The sequence below is a fragment of the Dryobates pubescens genome, chromosome 13, assembly GCF_014839835.1.
Source record: "Dryobates pubescens isolate bDryPub1 chromosome 13, bDryPub1.pri, whole genome shotgun sequence".
NCBI classification, from domain to species: Eukaryota; Metazoa; Chordata; class Aves; order Piciformes; family Picidae; genus Dryobates; species Dryobates pubescens.
This window is the reverse complement of record NC_071624.1, coordinates 517,397-536,118: the sequence shown is the minus strand read 5'-3', so window position 1 is coordinate 536,118 and position 18,722 is coordinate 517,397. Positions and strand designations below refer to the sequence as shown.

General features: G+C 48.5%; 1 protein-coding gene across 1 annotated transcript in view; it reads right to left on the bottom strand.

Moving 5' to 3' along the window:
- Positions 1-18,722, bottom strand: part of RSRC1 (arginine and serine rich coiled-coil 1) — a 147,551-nt gene that overhangs the window by 54,782 nt on the left and 74,047 nt on the right. Inside the window, exon 9 of the mRNA XM_054166456.1 lies at positions 15,488-15,539. Within this exon, the coding sequence (XP_054022431.1) occupies positions 15,488-15,539 (52 nt within the window). The remainder of the gene's footprint in view (positions 1-15,487; positions 15,540-18,722) is intronic.

Sequence of the window (18,722 nt, the reverse complement as noted above, 5' to 3'; positions counted from 1 at the left end):
ACATCCACAGCCTCCCTGGCCAAGCTGTGTCTCCCCACCCTCCTGGGGAAGAATTTCCTCCTAATGTGCAATCTAAATCCAGCTTCTCCCGGTTTGAAGCCATCACTCCTCATGCTGTCACTCCACACCTTAGTCACAAGTCCCTCTCCAGCAGCCCCTTTTAAATCCTGGAGGGCTGCTCTCAGGTCTCCCTGGGGACCTTACTGGAAAACCAACAATGCCTCTTTTAATCAGAATCCTCACTGGCAGAGCCCTGAGCCTGAGCAGCTCCTCTTAAGCCACACCAAAGCTCTGTGGATGTGGTACTCGGGGAGGCAGTTTCATGGTAGGAGCAGCAGGACCGTGAGTTCGAGGCAGGCGGTTGGACTTGATGATCTCAGAGGTCTCTTCCAACCTCAACAGCTCTGTGATTAGATGAGAGTTGCTCATCTTTCTACGAAGCCTAACACAGCCCTGGGGGGAGGGGGGAGAAGACAAGGAAAAACCCAAGCCTTTGCCAAACACCCACCGCTGGATCCGGAGATTTATTCAGTCGCCGCCTCATAATCATCTCTAACCCTAATGGGACACGAATGCATTTCATCACAGATGAAAATCTTCAGCCACTGCTCAAATGAAAACCCCCAAAATTATTACAATCCCCCTCGCCCTGCCTCGCAGCAGCATTAATCAGAAATCATAATAAATCCACATGCTCCTGCAGACAGCACATTACTCAGGCAGCCCTCCGCCGCCGCCACGCTGACGAATGGGCTCCCAGTTGGAAGGGTCAATCATAAACTCATCAAATGCTTCATTTCATTTCTTAATTTGGACAAACACAATTTGTTTATGGGAAAGAGATCAGGTGTGCTTGAATGACTAATGGCTGGGAAACCAAACTCCATTAATCAGCTCCTGATTACGAATGACTCCGAGATTGTTTGTTCTAATTCCGTTCATTTGGGCCAACAAAGGAAACAAGAGCGGAAGGGAAGCGCTGGGAGAAAGTGGCACACTTGGGGCTCCAGATCTAATAAACCTGTGATAAATACCCTTTCAATAACTGTAAAACAGGGATTTCATTGCCCACATTAAATGCTACTCTTGGAATGAGTCAAAAAGGGGGAAAAAAAAGGAGAAGAAATGAATAGGTTTGATTTGCAAGGAGGTGGTGGAGGCACAGAAGAGGAGCTTCAGGTGTGGGAGGCCATCGGTGCCAATTCAGAGCAGGGTGCTGCTGAGTCAGGGTCTGTGCAGTCACTAGATCCCATCCAAGGGGTTGTTCAAGGCCCCATCCAACCTGGCTTCGAGCACCTCTAGGCATGGAGCCTCCACAACTTCTCTGAGCAACCTGTTCCAGGGTCTCACCACCTTCCTGGGGGAGAATTTCTTCCCAAAGTCTAACCTCAGCTGAGCTTCTTCCACTTCGATGTATGAAAAGAAAACCAACTATGCCTATTTTAACCAAAACTCATAGATCCATAGAAGGGCTTGGGTTGGAAAGGACAACAAAGATCATCTGGTTCCAACCCCCTGCCATGGGCAGGGACACCTTCCACCAGCCCTGGTTGCTCAAGGCTTCATCCAACCTTGCCTGAGGAGGAGACAGCCACACTTCCTAAAAGCATGACCATGAAAAGCCCAAGAGTGGCAGCTTTGGATTCCCACTCCCTGTGAAGAATTTCAAGACATCAATGCAACACTGAGTTGCTGGAGTGTGCCCAGAGAAAGGCAACCACGCTGGGGAACAGGGCTGGGGAGGAGCAGCTGAGGGAGCTGGGGGTGGTCAGCCTGGAGAAGAGGAAGCTGAGGGGAGACCTCATTGCTCTCTGCAGCTCTCTGAGAGGAGGTTGCAGTGAGGTGAGGGTTGGCCTCTTCTCTCCAGTATCAGGTGACAGAATGAGAAGAAATGGCCTCAAGTTGTGCCAGGGGAGGGTTAGGTTGGAGATGAAGAAAAATTCTTTTGCTGCAAGAGAGGTCAAGGATTGGCACAGGCTGCCCAGGGAGGTGGTGGAGTCCCCAGCCCTGGAGGGGTTCCCGAAACCTGTGGCCATGGCACAGGCCCTAAAGTCTGATCATTTTAGGAGTCATCAGAATCAGCACAGACACCACTGCCCCAGGGAGACCTCCTGGTGGCCTTTCAGGACTTTAAGCAGACAATCAGAAAGCTGGGGACAGACTTTTGAGCACGGCCTGTTGGGACAGAACAAGGAGGGATGGTTTGAACTGAAAGGGGGAGATTCACAGTGAAGAGAAGGGAGAAATGTCTTCCACTGAGGGTGGTGAGAGTCTGGCCCAGGTTGCCCAGAGAGGTGGGAGATTCCCCATCCCTGGAACCATTGCAGGTCAGGTTGTTTGGGGCTCTGAGCATCCTGCCCTAGCTGCAGATGTCCCTGCAGGCTGCAGGGGGGTTGGACTGGGTGAGCTTGGTAGGTCCCTTCCAACCTGAAGCATTCTGTGATGCTGTCACATCAGATCTTAGGAGCCCACATTCTGCCTAATGCTTGACTGGCCAAGGCAGGCACCTCTGCAGAGAGGAGAAGCAGGCCAGACTGGGTGCAACGTGAGAGAGAGAAACGTTTTGCTGGCACAGGAAGACAAAACAGCTCCCCAGGGGCCTGCTGCGAGAGGCGCGAGCCCCGCCGCCGCCCGCGCTCGGGGCAGCCCAAGCAGGGCGCCACAATTACTGAGCAAAGTTGCTCAAGCTGAATGGATGTGAAAAAACTTCAGCTAACTGGGGAAAAAAATTGTCTTTGACTGAAGATCAAGAGCAGGACTGCAAGATTCATCTGCACATAATTAGCAGACATATTTGCATCAAAATCACCTAGACCATATGGTACAAGCTTCCTGCAAACCCATTAGCGAGGATGGGAGGCTGAGATACTTCTGGGGGGTTTGGTAGCACACACACACAGAGGCACAAAACAGAGTAACACACACAGACACACACACACACACACATAAAGGTCTCAGATGAAAAATGAATACATCTGACACCAACATTCTGCAGGCTTGAGAATCCTTTCTCAAGGCACTCAGTGGCCATTCACTAACACAGGGACTGGAAAGGCTACTTCCAGGCTCTGGTTTACAGCCTGCAAGCCCTAAATCAGCAAACACTCATTGAAGGGGGGGGGGGAAATCAGCAGCGTGCAAAAATGGTTCCAGAAATAGAGTTTTCATCTCTGGGATGGACCTAGAAGAGGTTCAGGAGGCAAACAGCTTCTAGACACTGAGACAGTGGCATCACATAGGGCAAAAGTCAGCGCTTTGGGTTTTAGTCTCTGCCTACAGTGGTTGAATTCCTCCCTATTTTTGTCAACAGTGGTGAAAATGTATTGACTACTGAAGCAGTTATTGATACCTTCACTGATATTTTATTCTCTGCCTAAATTGGTTTAATTATTCTCTGTTTTTCTCTACAGTGATGAAAATGACTCAAAATTACCTCAATTGGTGTAATTATTCTCTGTTTTTCCCCACAATGAAGAAGATTAATTAATGCTTCAAATCATTACTGATGCCTTCAACCATATTTTATTCTCTACCTAAATCTGCTTAATTCTTCCCCATTTTTGCTCAGCAATCATGAAGATTCATTAATTACTGAAATAACTGGTGATGTATTCAGGGACATTGTAGTCTCTACTTAAATTTGTTTCATTGCTCTTCACCTTTCTCACGAATAAGGGAAATCAATCAATTATTGAAGTAATTATTGATACATTCAAATATCTTTTCTTCTCTACTTAAACTGCTCTCTGTTTTTCCCCAAAAGGATGAAAGTGAATCAGTTTTTGAAGTAATTATTGACATATTCAAACATCTTTCATTCTCTACTTCAGTTTGTTCAGTTATTCTCCATTTTCCCCAATCATAAGGAAAGTCAATTAATTACTGAAGCAATCAACGATATTTTCCATATTTCCCATTTGATTCTCCACCTCAGTCCCTTGAATTCTCCCCTAGCTTTGCCAGCAAGCACCAAGTGAATTGTTGAAGCCACTATTGATGTGTTCAAACAGATTTTGGTTCTCTGACTCACTCTGGTTAATTATTCTCCATTCTTGCCAGCGATGCTGGGAAATTAATGAATTATTGAAGTCATTATTGAGACCTTTACATGAATTTCATTCTCTACCTGAATTTGTTTAATTATTCCCCATTTTTCTCAAAAATGATGAAAATGAATTAATTATTGAAGCAGCCATTGATACCTCCAAACACCTTCCTGCCTTGGTTGGATTATTCTCCATTTTTCTCAGCACTGATGGAAATGAATTAATTATTGAAGCAATTATTGATATGCTCAAGCACATTTTATTCCCTACCTCCAGCTGTTTAATTATTCCCCATTTTTCTCAACAACTATGAAATTTAATCAATTATTGATACATTCACACATATTTTATTCCCTACCCAAATCTGTTTAACTCTTCCCCATTTTTGTTTCAAGCCACGATGAAATTCGATTAATTATTGAAGCAATTATTGATACATTCAAGCATATTTGATTCCCTACCTAAATCTGTTTCATTATTCCCTATTTTTGCCAACAGTGATGGAAATGAATTAATTATTGAAGCCATTATTGATCAGTGAAGCCTCTGCTTTCCTCACCAGTGACACAAACCAGCTGTGCTTGTACTCTTTAAGGACCAGAGCATTAATATGTTAAATAAAGAAGAGTCACTATTTGGAGTCATGATTCTTTTTGTGTCAGTACTCTTTGCTTGTCACTTTGCAAGCAGCAAGAGGGAACTTTCTGAGTGCTTTAGTGAGGCTATGCAGCTTTGCCCGCAAATTAGGAGCAAGTAATACATAGAATCCATAGAATAAACCAGGTTGGAAGAGACCTTCAAGATCACCGCGTCCAACCCATCAACCAATCCAACACCACCCAAACATCTAACCCATGGCACCAAGCACCCCATCAAGTCTTCTCCTGAAAACCTCCAGTGATGGTGACTCCACCACCTCCCCAGGCAGCCCATTCCAATGGGCAATCACTCTCTCTGTATAGAACTTCTTCCTAACATCCAGCCTGAACCTCCCCTGGCGCAGCCTGAGACTGTGTCCTCTTGTTCTGGTACTGGCCGCCTGGGAGAAGAGACCAACATCCGTCTGTCTACAGCCTCCCTTCAGGTAGTTGTAGAGAGCAATAAGGTCACCCCTGAGTCTCCTCTTCTCCAGGCTAAGCAACCCCAGCTCCCTCAGCCTCTCCTCGTAGGGCTGTGTTCCAAACCCCTCACCAACTTTGTTGCTCTTCTCTGGACTCGTTCCAGCAAGTCAACCTCCTTCCTAAACTGAGGGGCCCAGAACTGGACACAGGACTCGAGGTGCGGCCTAACCAGTGCAGTGTACAGGGGCAGAATGACCTCCCTGCTCCTGCTGGCCACACTGTTCCTGATGCAGGCCAGGATGCCATTGGCCCTCTTAGCTGCCTGGGCACACTGCAGGCTCATGTTCAGCCTACCATCAACCAGCACCCCCAGGTCCCTCTCCACCTGGCTGCTCTCAGCCACTCTGACCCCAGCCTGTAGCTCTGCATGGGGTTGCTGTGGCCAATGTGCAGAACCTGGCACTTGGATGTGTTCAATCTCATGCCTTGGACTCTGCCCATCTGCCCAGCCTGTCGAGGTCCCTCTGCAGAGCCTCTCTACCCTCCAGCAGATCAACTCCTGCCCCCAGCTTGGTGTCGTCAGCAAATTTACTGATGATGGACTCGATGCCCTTGTCCAGATCATCAATAAAGATGTTAAAAAGCATGGGGCCCAGCACTGATCCCTGGGGCACACCACTGGGGCCTGGCTGCCAGCTGGATGTGGCACCATTCACCACCACTCTCTGGGCTCAGCCTCCAGCCAGTTCCTAACCCACTGCAGTGTGCTCCCATCCGTGAAGAAATGCACTTCAGGTCCAGCTGCACAAGCGCTCAGGCACAGCCAGGGAGCTATTTGGTGGAGCTTGTCCAGGGGAGTTCAAATGTTGCTCTGCACCCTCCAGAAATGAAGTCATAAAGCATCTGCAATTCTCATCTGATGCACAGTGTCAAAAATTAGCTGCCATAAAGTTAGGCCCAGATTCATTTCCTTGGTAGATTTTTTTTCTCCCAGCCCTTTAATTCTTCGATCCCTCAGAGAGGGTTTGACAATGCTCCTTCTGCTGATGTCACCCAAATGGGTTTTGACACAGAGATCTGCTGAGTAGGAGTCAGCCCTTGACCTAGGAACTGGGTTCACTAACTCCATAATTAGATGTTTCCTGCATTAGCTATTTTCAAGAGTAGGATAAAAATCTTCCACCTGGAGCAGAAGGCTGCACCATGAAAACTCTAAGCTGAGGATGTGCACCTGCCACAGTGACACTGAGTGGAAGTGAGAAGAGGAAAACCAAAGGAAGGAAGCATCAAGAGAAGTGTGGCCAGCAGGGCCAGGGAGGGGGTTCTCCCCCTCTGCTCCACTCTGCTGAGACCACAGCTGGAGCTCTGGGGCCAGTTCTGGAGCCTCTGTGCCAGGAAGGATCTGGAGGGGCTGGAAGGTATCCAGAGCAGGGCCAGGAGGAGGAGCAGAGGGCTGGAGCTGCTCTGCTGTGAGGACAGACTGAGGGAGCTGGGGTTGTGCAGGCTGGAGAGGAGAAGGCTCCCAGGAGACCTCATTGTGCCCTTCCAGGATCTGAAAGGGACTACAGGAAAGCTGGGGAGGGACTTGTGAGGGAAGGCCAGGCTGGATGTGGCTGTGAGCAACCTGCTGTGGTGTGAGGTGTCCCTGCCCATGGCAGGGGGTTGGAACTGGATGATCCTTGAGGTCCCTTCCAGCCCTGACAGTTCTGTGATTCTATGATTCTGTGATTGCAGGAGGTGTGAGCTAACCTGGAGAATATGAAAACAGGACTGCTGCTGGAGGAACCAATGTTCAGGTCCTTATGCAAAGGCTGAGCTCACAGCCCTGGAGTGCCTTTGTTGAAGCTGCAGAAAGCTACACAACCTTTTGCTCCACAACTGGAAGAGAGAGCATTCAGTATGTCAGGTGGCAGCAGAGGGAAAGCAGACTGCACAGCCTGGGTGGGTGCCTTGGCTGTATCTCACAGAATCATTTGGCTGAAGAGACCTTCATGGTCATAGAGTTCAAGCCTTCCCCCAGCACTGCCAGCTCAGCACCAAACCATGGCCCCCAGCACTACCTCTCCACAGCTTTGAAACCCCTCCAGGGATGGAGACTCCACCACTGCCCTGGGCAGCCTGGGCCAGGCCTGGACAACCCTTTTGGGGAAGAAACTGTTCCTCATGTCCAACCTAAACCTCCCCTGGAGCTACTTAAGGCTGTTTCCACACAAATATCATTGCCATTTATTTATGTCTGGAGGACCTGAGGCAGGGAAAACCACAACAAACATCACAGGCACAGGCTGGTGCAGACTCACTACAGACCAAAACCCCCATCAGGGTTCAGAGCTCTGTAGGCACTGAAAGAACCACCCCCAGCTTCCTCTTCTGTGGATCCTTCAGACAGCAAATGTTTACCAGAAATTCAAACCCAGGCCATCAAGTTTTCAGCAGGAAGAACACAGAGAGCAAACCCAGCAGCAGAACCCCCACCATCAAACCCAGAAGTCCATCAGCATTTTGCAGGGCTGGTGCTCAGGACCAAGCACCAAGAAAAGGGAACCTTCTCCTGCTCCTTGCCAGCTGCCTGCCTCGCTGCTTTGCATAGCTGAGAAAAAGAGCCAAGCAGAGGCCATCCTATTTAACTAACCAGTTTTTATTAAAGGCAAAGAAAAGCAAGAATCTATGAAGTGGCAAGTGATCCTATTAGTTCCACCAGACTAAAATCATACAGGCTACGTATGTGGTCCTTCCAGCCACATCTGTTATCAGCCATTTTGATACCAGAAAGTAGAGAATCTTTGACTCTATTTAGCACTGAGTGCACAGGAGGGTTTTTCTTTTGCCTCCCCACCAACCTCCTACAAAGGGTAGGTTTTATTAGAAATGCAAAAAGAAGGGGGGGAAAAAAAACCCCACACCAAAAAAAAGAGGATTCTCTACAAGTGGCATTTCCACAGCAGCTCAGCTCAGGCCAAGCCAGTTGTTCCATTCCACCATTTTTTCCCCCCCCTCTCTTTAAGGAAGATGTGAAAGGGAATAAAGGGGCAGGGTAGGGAATTCCAGGGAGCCATCTGATACAGTCTTAATTCAAAGCTAATGAGTTCAATATCCAATAGCCAGAACTGCTGCCAAACAGCTCTGATAAACGCTGAAGGCTCCTGAGCTGCGTTCAAGCGACTCTGACTGCGCCTCGCTCGTGCCAGGGCAGTGCCTGGGCTCCAGGGCTGCCTTTCAATGGGAACTCCACCGAGGACCCTTTGCACACAAAGTGCTCTACTCCCGAGTGCTCTTTCAGCAACTGACTGAAATGCAGATCCCCCCCCTGCAAAAACCCCAACAGATCAGTCACTTATTTCAACTCTGGACCTTTGAAAACCCACATCAGTTGCCTTTTGTCATCATCTCTGTACAGAGAGTAAGAATCTTCTGCTACTTGGGTGATTTGGAACTCCCACCTGCCACTTGCCAGCAATACAGCTGTGGAACACCCATCCCTATTTGAGCCTTTCTGAGGAAACACAGGGGCCACACAACAATTCATGGCACGAATTAAACAGATTTCAGGCCTTCCTGGGTGTTTTTACGGAGGGGTTTTAGGAAGGTTAGGATTTGCTGGGGGGCAAACTCTTCCCCCCTTAAAATCGGCAGTCAGGAGCAAGCCAGCCTTTAACTCCCATCCTTCCCTGCCGCTCCGGCTTCTCGGTAATGAAGTCTGGGAAAGAAATCACAGACACCCAAGTGGTTTGGCAACTGTAAGTGACAGAAGCTCAGCTAAATCCTCTGTTTACACTGGGGATTAGGCAGGGAGATTGTGCGCCGCGCACTGAGCTGGCGATGGTCAAGGGAAGCTGCTCCCCGGCAGCCCGTGGGGCAGCGGCACAAAGCCCCGGCCTGGTAGGAAGTGACCCATAAACCTATCCCTACCAAGGATTTACACAAAGCCAGTCTGCCTCAGAGAAGCTCCATATGACCATTAACTGGCCTGCAAGGCCTGCCAGGAGGCCTAATTACAGGCCTACAGAGCCCAATAACAAAAGCTGAAGAGCTTTAGCCTAGGGATGATCTGCTTTATACTGACTTGAGAGAGTCCATATAGAGTGGCGAAAAAGAAAGAGGTTTAGCTGGAAAATTCTCCCGAGAGACAAAGCTTTGTCCCTAAGTCTGCAAGGCCCACATGCAACATACTTCAGATAGGCTTAAACATACCAGCCTCTCAAAATTAACATTCAACTACTGCCTGCTTAACATCTGCTCAAACACAGCGAGTTGCTGCGATATTGTTAGAAGATGCTGAAAAGGCTTTCTGCTGGGGGGAGAGAAACAGAGATGCAGGGCTGAGACCAACAACTTCTGCTGAGCCACACTCTCCACAAAGCAAAAATCAGCTGCCTTAAAAATGCAAGGAGAAGGAAGAGGTTGGCATTAGGCTACAGCCACAACAGGGGAGGAAAAAGCAAAATTTGGCAACAAAGGAAAAATCATCGAGGGGAAAACAATTACTGAGCTAAGAAATCATTGCCCGAGGAAATGATAGCCCAAAGAAATGATAGCCCAAAGAATCATTGACCAGTGAGATTATTTACCACAGTTGTATCACAGAGTGATTATTGACCAAAGAAATTGTTTACCAAAGACATCATTTACCAAAGAAATCATTGACCAAGGAAATTATATCCCAAAGAAATTGGTTACCAAAGAAGTTCTATCCCAAAGAGATTATTGACCAAAGAAATTATTGACCAAAGAAGCTACTGACCAAGAAATTTACCAAAGAAATTATTTATCAAGGAACTTATTTACCAAAGAAATTGTTTACCAAAGAAATTGTTGACCAAAGAAATTGTTGACCAAAGAAATTGTTGACCAAAGAAATTGTTGACCAAAGAAATTGCTGACCAAAGAAATTGCTGACCAAAGAAATTGCACCACAAGCAAGTTATTAGCCAAAGAAATTATTGACCACAGAAATTATTTAACACATAAATTATTGACCAAAGGAGTTCCTGACCAAAGAAATTACTTCCCAAATGAAGTTTATATCCCAAAGAGATTGCATCACAGAGACTTGTATCACAGAGAAATTACATCACAAAGAAAAGAATTGTATCACCAAGAATTATAGTTCCCCCCCCTCCCCCCAAAGAGATAATTACCAAAAAGATAATTATTTAACAAGGAAAAGAAATTATTTAAGCAACCAAAGAAATTATTTGGCAACCAAAGAAATTATTTAACGACTAAAATTACTTCACAGCAACAAAAATTACTTCCAAAATGATTTATCAGAGGAAAAATTGTATGTGACAAACGATGCAGCAAAGGCAGCGCCAACCAAGGGCTTGGGGACAACCTGACATCATTATCTGCCCTGGATGAACTGATGGGCAGCTTCCCCTCCTCCCCTCACAACCCCAGGTGAAGAGTGTTCACTTTACCAGCTGCCCCACAACGAGACCCCAAGAGTCACAATTTCCATCCCTCCCCCCCCAAAAAATCACCAAATCCATCAGCTGAAGCTGTTGGCTTCCTCTTGCCTCCCAGAGCAATCAGGTGTCGCTTCCTACACTAACACCTGGGGCAGCCTTTCAAAGCAGGTACCAAATATCCACGATTCCTGCTGGGGCTGATCCCTTGGTTGCTGGCCCTACCTGCTCTGGTGATGAAGGAAGCAGGGAGGAGCAAAGGGCACACAATGAGACAGAAATAGCTTTCTAAATCCAGGGCTGCTGTCCTAGGACAGGAACAGCTGCCATGCTGAGAGCACTTCCAAACCTCTCTCATGCTAATCCATAACACTACTCCTGTATTTCCCTACCTCTCTCTCTCATGCTAATCCATAACACTACTCCTGTATTTCCCTACCTCTCTCTCTCGTGCTAATCCATAACACTACTCCTGTATTTCCCTACCTCTCTCTCTCATGCTAATCCATAACACTACTCCTGTATTTCCCTACCTCTCTCTCTTGTGCTAATCCATAACACTACTCCTGTATTTCCCTACCTCTCTCTCTTGTGCTAATCCATAACACTACTCCTGTATTTCCCTACCTCTCTCTTGTGCTAATCCATAACACTACTCCTGTATTTCCCTACCTCTCTCTCTTGTGCTAATCCATAACACTACTCCTGTATTTCCCTACCTCTCTCTCTTGTGCTAATCCATAACACTACTCCTGTATTTCCCTACCTCTCTCTCTCATGCTAATCCATAACACTACTCCTGTATTTCCCTACCTCTCTCTCTCATGCTAATCCATAACACTACTCCTGTATTTTCCTGCACCACTTTCTCTTGCCTCAAAAGCCACAGGGATGAAGCCAAGTTAATTTCCATGTCAATAGGGGGATGTGAAGGGAAAAGGAAAGCGCACACACACACAAACACCTTCAGGCTGAGAAGACAACTCTAACACCACAACACTGCCCTCCACCACCACCAGAAGCAGCAAACCAAGAGCTATCCAAACCTTTTCATCCCTAAATCCTTTTGGAAGTCACATCCCTTATTAATTAATCACACCCCTCTTGGCTGCAGCTAATGCTGGCGTCTGTGGAGCTCAGCATGGAAGCAGGGTTAGCTGTTTTACCACAGAGTGTGCAATCAGCTTTGGGATTGATGCTTCCTGTGGAAAAAGGTTGGGAATTCCAGCCCTTAAATTTGAACTAAATATCCTTAAATGTTGCACTCTGCCCTTAAATTTGAACTAAATACCCTCAAACATTCCACTCTGCCTTCAAATTTGAACTAAATATCCTCAAATACTTCCCCCTCTGAGGAAAGCAGTGACCCAAATGCCTCCCCTTCAAAAGCACACATTCACATTCCATGTGAACAAGCATTTAACTGGAAAGTTGGGTGGGGAGAAATGGAATGAAATCCAACAAGGCCAAAGGTAGAGTTCTGCAATGCCATAGGCCAGGAGAGATTGGGAGCTGATCTGCTGGGAGAGCAGCTCTGGGGAAAGGAACCTGGGGGTGCTGGTGGCCAGCAGCGTGGCCAGGAGCCAGCAATGTGCCCTGGTGGCCAAGAAGGCCAAGGGCAGCCTGGGGCATCAGCAGGGCTGTGGTCAGTAGGTCAGAGAGGTTCTCCTGCCCCTCTGCTCTGCCCTGCTGAGGCCACAGCTGGAATCTTGTGTCCAGCTCTGGGCCCCTCAGCTCAAGAAGGACCTCAGGGAACTACCTGAGAGAGTCCATCCCAGAGGCACAGAGCTGCTGCAGGCAGTGGAACATCTCCTGGGAGGCCAGGCTGAGGCAGCTGGGGCTGGGAGCTGGGAGCAGAGCAGCCTGAGGGCTGCCCTCATGGCTGGCAGGGCTGGAGCCAGGCTCTGCTCAGGGATGTGCAAGGACAGCACCAGGGGCACTGGGGGCAAGCTGGAGCAGAGGAGGTGCCAGGGGAACAGGAGGGAAAACTTTGTCCCTGTGAGGGTGGCAGAGCCTGGAGCAGGCTCCAGAGAGGTTGTGGAGTCTCCTCTGGAGCCTTTCCAACCCCCCTGGATGTGTTCTGGGTGCCCTGCTCTGTCTGGCTGATCTCTGGAGGTCCCTTCCAACCCCTCCCAGTCTGTGATTCTGTGGTTTGTTGCTGTGCTCAGTTTGAAGCAAGCACCTGAACTTAAGCCCTGACATCAAACAGTTATCCCTCAAGCCCATATCTTCTGCAGGTACTGAGAGAAGTTTCCACTTAAATGGTTATTGACAATAAAGAATTGCTCCTGAATTTTCATGCTGGGCTGGAGGAGCCAGGGCAGGATTCCCAGCAGTGCCAGTTAACCTGCCACCAGTCCTTAGATCTGTCTTTAATTAGTCAATACAAGTCATTAAAGCCACATTCTAATATCATTTCCAGCGAGGATAAATGTGATCAAAATTAACTTCTGCAGTCCAGCAGGGACTTGTTGTGGAGCTGCATCATTATTTACAGGCAATTTCTTTTCCCAGCAGCACACAAGTTCCATTTTTCTACTCATGCTCAGCAAACTTCACCTCCCAGCCTCTCTCTGCTTCCTCCACACAAAGCTTTCCTCTGCTGACAAAGAATTCAGAACATTTGACAGGGCTAAGGAAGAGGGAAAATGAGACAGTACCAAACTCTGTGATTCCCTGATAAGGGGCAGAGATGATCTCAGAAATTCCTGAGACCCCCAGACTTAGATAAAGCCCCATTTGGATAGTAGAGAACCAGCTGAACCCTGAGAGTCATTTATGAACAACTTGCAGCCTCAATCTAAGTTGTGACTATTTAGATCCCAGCGTGCCACAGCCCTTTTCCATGGCTCTGCAAGTGTGGGGGCCCCAGGGCACCCTGGTCTGCAACCCACAACCATCTTTTCTCCATAGCCCAGGTGTTCAGTGAAAGGCTGAGGTGTGAGAGATGTGAGCACCATCTACCAGCTGTGGGTTGGTCCTTGTTTCTCTGTTTTTAGGTCAGGACTGCCACATCTCTTCTCTAATTGTACGTTGCAAAGATTTGTTAACAGCTGTGGAGAACAATGAATGGATTGGAAGCTGCAAAACGTTGGATGCACTGCAGAACAAAGTCTGAGCCACGTGAGATGAGTGCTGCTTAAAACAGAAGGAGTCCATCAATAAATGAAGGGTATTAAAACCCCAGCTCTGAGATGCAAGCTGAACTAAAGACAAATCACCATTTCTTGCCAATATGTTTGAAACACTGAAAGCCTTTTGCATGCCAGACTGACTAAATGTTAACAGCAAAATCCAAGTCAGATACAGAAATTAATTAGGCTTGCAAAGCTCAGAGCAGATTGCCACTGCAGAGCAGTAAAGCCTGCAACTGTCTGGCCTGGGAAAGCTCTCTTAAGATCAGCCTGTCCAACCATCAACCCAACACCACCACGGCCATCAAACCGTGTCCCAAAGACAAAGCAAGCAAGGAAGCCAGCAGGAAAGGGAGAAGGAAAGAAGGAAGGCAGGAAAGAAGGAAGGCAGGAAAGAAGGAAGGCAGGAAAGAAGGATAGAAGGAAGGCAAGGCAAGGCAGGAAAGAGAGAAAGGGAGAAAGGGAGAAGAAGAGAGGGAGAAGAAGAGAGGGAGAACAAGAGCGGGAGAACAAGAGCGGGAGGAGAAGAGCGGGAGGAGAAGAGAGGGAGGAGAAGAGAGGGAGGAGAAGAGAGGGAGGAGAAGAGAGGGAGGAGAAGAGAGGGAGAGAGGGAGAGAGGGAGAGAGGGAGAGAGGGAGAGAGGGAGAGAGGGAGAGAGGGAGAGAGGGAAAGAGGGAGAGAGGGAGAGAGGGAGAGAAGGAGAGAGAAAGGGAGAGAGAGAGAAAGGGAGAGAGAGAGAAAGGGAGAGAGAGAGAAAGGGAGAGAGAGAGAAAGGGAGAGAGAGAGAAAGAGAGAGAGAGAGAAAGGGAGAGAGAGAGAAAGGGAGAGAGAGAGAAAGGGAGAGAGAGAGAAAGGGAGAGAGAAAGAAAGGGAGAGAGAGAGAAAGGGAGAGAGAGAGAAAGGGAGAGAGAGAGAAAGGGAGAGAGAGAGAAAGGGAGAGAGAGAGAAAGAGAGAGAGAGAGAAAGGGAGAGAGAGAGAAAGAGAGAGAGAGAGAAAGGGAGAGAGAGAGAAAGGGAGAGAGAGAGAAAGGGAGAGAGAGAGAAAGGGAGAGAGAAAGAAAGGGAGAGAGAGAGAAAGGGAGAGAGAGAGAAAGGGAGAGAGAGAGAAAGGGAGAGAGAGAGAAAGGGAGAGAGAGAGAAAGAGAGAGAGAGAGAAAGGGAGAGAGAGAGAAAGAGAGAGAGAGAGAAAGGGAGAGAGAGAGAAAGGGAGAGAGAGAGAAAGGGAGAGAGAGAGAAAGGGAGAGAGAAAGAAAGGGAGAGAGAGAGAAAGGGAGAGAGAGAGAAAGGGAGAGAGAGAGAAAGGGAGAGAGAGAGAAAGGGAGAGAGAGAGAAAGGGAGAGAAAGGGGGGAAAGGGGGAAGGGGAAAGGCAAATTTTGAGAGCACAGAATTAGGCCTCAGTAGCAGCAAGAGGACAAACCCATTTTTAGCTCCTCAAAGAGATTTACTAAGTGCCAGTGATGATCACAGAAGGGCCTGTGTTGGAAGGGACATTAGAGTTCACTTACCTCCACCCCCTGCCACGAGCAGAGATGCCTCCCACTAGATCAGGTAGCTCAAAGCCCCATGCAGCCTGGCCTGAGACACTTCCAGGGATGAGGCATCCACAACTTCTGTGGGCAACCTGTTCCAGTGTCTCACCACCCTCACAGTATCGATCCTGTGCCTAATGTTTAATCTAAACCTACCCTGCACACCAGGTTCATCTGAACCAGAGTGTGGAGTGAGCTATGGAGAGAGGGACTTCACCCAACAGGAAAGGCTGAAACCACTCCTTGATATCCCAGAAGCTCAGTGCACCTTTGAAGAGCAGCACTTTGCCTCCCACAGCAACACTCACCAGCTGCCTCCAGAACCAGCTGCAGTCGAGCCTTGGCCTGTTCAGCAGGAGTCTGAAAAGAGAGGAATTGGAAACCTTCATGAGTGCTCCCACAGCCAGCACACAGGGTCACACCGGCAGGCAGCTCCCACCTCCAGCAGCGACAGAGCTGCACTCCGGCACAGAGGCCTCCAGGCTGAAATCAGCTCTGGCACCTCTGAGCTGGAAACCATCAGAGGTTTGCAGAACTGACAGAAAACACCAGCCTGGATCACAGATTGTACTGGGCTGGAACAGACCCTCAAAGGTCACCTTGGCCAACCCCTGCAGCCCCAGGGACAGCTCCAGCTGGAGCAGGCTGCCCAGGGACACCTCCAGGCTGAGCTTGGATGGCTGCAGGGATGGAGCCTCAGCCCCCTCCCTGGGCAGCCTGTGCCAGGGCTCTCCCCAGCCTCCCTGTGCAGAGTTTCCTCCTGGTGTCCAACCTAACTCTGCCCTGCTCCAGTTCCAAACCATTGCCTCTCATCCCATCCCCACAGCCCCTTCTGAACAGTCCCTCCCCAGCCTGCCTGCAGCTCCCCTGCAGATATTGAAATGCAACTCTGAGGTCTTCCTGGAGCCTTCTCTTCTCCAGGCTGCACAGCCCCAACTCTCCCAGCCTGGCCCCACAGCAGAGCTTCTCCAGCCCTCAGATCACCTTGGTAGCCTCCTCTGGACCCTCCCCATCAGCTCCAGGTCTCTCTTGAGCTGAACAGAGCCCTGCAGGTGAGGTCTCCACAGAGCAGAGGGGCAGGATCCCCCCTGCGCCAGGCTGTCCCAGGCTGCCCTTGGCCTCCTGTGCTGCCAGTGCCCATTGCTGGCTCCTGCCCAGCTTCTCCCCCACCAGCACCCCCAGGTCCTTCTCTGCAGAGCTGCTCCCAATCTCATCACCCCCAGCCTGCATTGATTAGGTAACACTGTGCCAACCTGAGCACCCACAGCCAGGCTGAAGCCCACCTCTGGCTCCTTCCTCAGTCCTCCAACAGCACTCACTGCTGGGTGCCCCATTCCCCACCAGCACAGGGCTACATAAGCTCCAAATCTGGCTTTAATAAGATTAATATGGAGAGTTCTTCACACTTCTGTTATCTGCTTGATTTTTTTTTCCTCTCCTCAAGGTATTTCCTCACATCTGTTGGGTTGAGGAACACATTGTTGGCTGTGCACCCACTATGCTAATCACTCCAAGTGATGTTTTACTGTGTCCAATGTGCTTGCCACCCCTCTAATTCTGCAGCCACTCAAGACATTTTCACAGTTAAATTCATACACAAACCACATTTGTCATGGGCTTCAGAAGTTGATTATTTCTAGGAGCATCTGAGAACTTTGGGCTCAGAATGCCTCCTCAAAACCAGCCCTGGTGCAGCAAAAAAACCCACCCCAAAAACCAGTTCAGCATCCTGGTGGGCAGCTAGAAGAAGAGCTCAGCCTCCTGAGGTCTCCTCTGAAAGGAGTCTCAGAACCACAGAAACATTCAGGGTGGGAAGGAGCCTCAGGATCACCAAGCCCTACCCAGAACCCTGCTCTGCAAGGCTCACCACTAAACCATAGCCCCACGCACCACATCCAAACCACCTTTAAACACTCCCTTGGAAGGACTCTTCCTGAGTACATCAGGAACGGGAAAGGACAAGGAAAAAATGCCCAAAATGAACCAAGAACTTCAACCATGGTGACAGGATTGATGCTGGCTCAGTCAGGAGCCTGCCTTCCCCTGCAATATTCTACATCCCAGTTCCAGTCCCTCCACTTCAACAGGGACAGGGCAACCCAGAGCTCTTCCCAATCATCTCTTTCCAACTCCAATCTCCTTTCCCAATGGTGTTTGCTCAAATTCTGGGGAGGATGATGTTTGCTTGGCCTAGGGATGGTTCCCCCAGTCACTGACTCCTCACTAGGAGTTGAAACACCATTAAAAAAGATTAATTAGCAAGGAAAATGAAAATGAAGATCTTTTATCAGAGAATATTCACAAGTACTAACACCAAGGGAGATTGAGAACCTGCCATTGATGCCTTTTTTTTTCCCAGCTAAGCCAGAGCAGAGTGAATTTAAGTGGCAAAGCCAGCCCTGCCAGAGGAACATTTTGTCACATTAAACACTAAAAACAAATTCAACAACCAACCAAAAAAACAACCCAACAACCCCCAACAAACCCCAAAGCCCAAACCCTAATAAATCCCAGAGAAGGGATCATCATCTGAATTAATAACACAGCAACATAATAAGCAGATCTGGCACTGCTTGAATTAAAACCTCTCCATTTCCAGGCATAAATCAGCTTAAATGATTGGATGTTAAAACGCTGCTCCTGCCTACGTCGCTGCCTCTTCCCCAGCGCCATCAATCAGCGACCCCCTGGCAGAGAGGCTCTGCTGGCACCACTGCCCTGACCTGACAGAAATGCCCCAAGATTCCACGCTGACAAACTCTGGCAAAGGGATAAGTGGGGGGGAGATGCACCCAGTGAGGGCTGCTACTGGTTCTGTTATCTTAAAAGGCAAGATTTGCCCTCAGCTGCTTCCTGCCCCAAACTATTTATCTCCCACATACGACAGAGAAACGAGAATTTGTTTTGACTCCTCTCCAGCTGCATGAAAATGGTCAGAAAATTGGAAGGAAAAAACCCAAACCACACCAATTCTATCACATTGACAGAGCAGTTTCACACTGCTGCTACTACAGAGAGGGAAACTGGGGGAAGGAAAGGGGGGGAAAGAAAATGTCAAAGGGATTAGCAGGCTGCTCGCAGCCTCCGAGCAGCACACAGACAATTAGAGATGATAATAAACAGAAACATTTGTAAGCAGCACACTCCCTGGTGTTTCCTTCCCTCAGATAAATAGCCTGAAGAGGACCAGCAAACATTTTAAGCTGTGTTTTTTCCCCCTGTTTCCTAAGAATTTGATACTGTTTATGGACCTCCCATCAACACACATTGATGCAAATGAACACCGTGTTCCATTCGGCTCGGAGCAGCACAAAACTGTTGATCTTCAATGTTGTCAGACCCAGAGAGTTATCAAAGCAATGATCTGTGTGAATTAGAAGTGGAAGGGGGGGGTGAAATCATGTAAAACATGGAATAATAGCAGCAGCTGCCCATCAAACACAGCCATGCACTGCCAGACAAAGGAAGGAAGCCAGCACCAGAAACATGCTAACTAGGAAAGGGCAATCATTATCCCCCCCACCCCCCAAAAAAAGAGAGAAG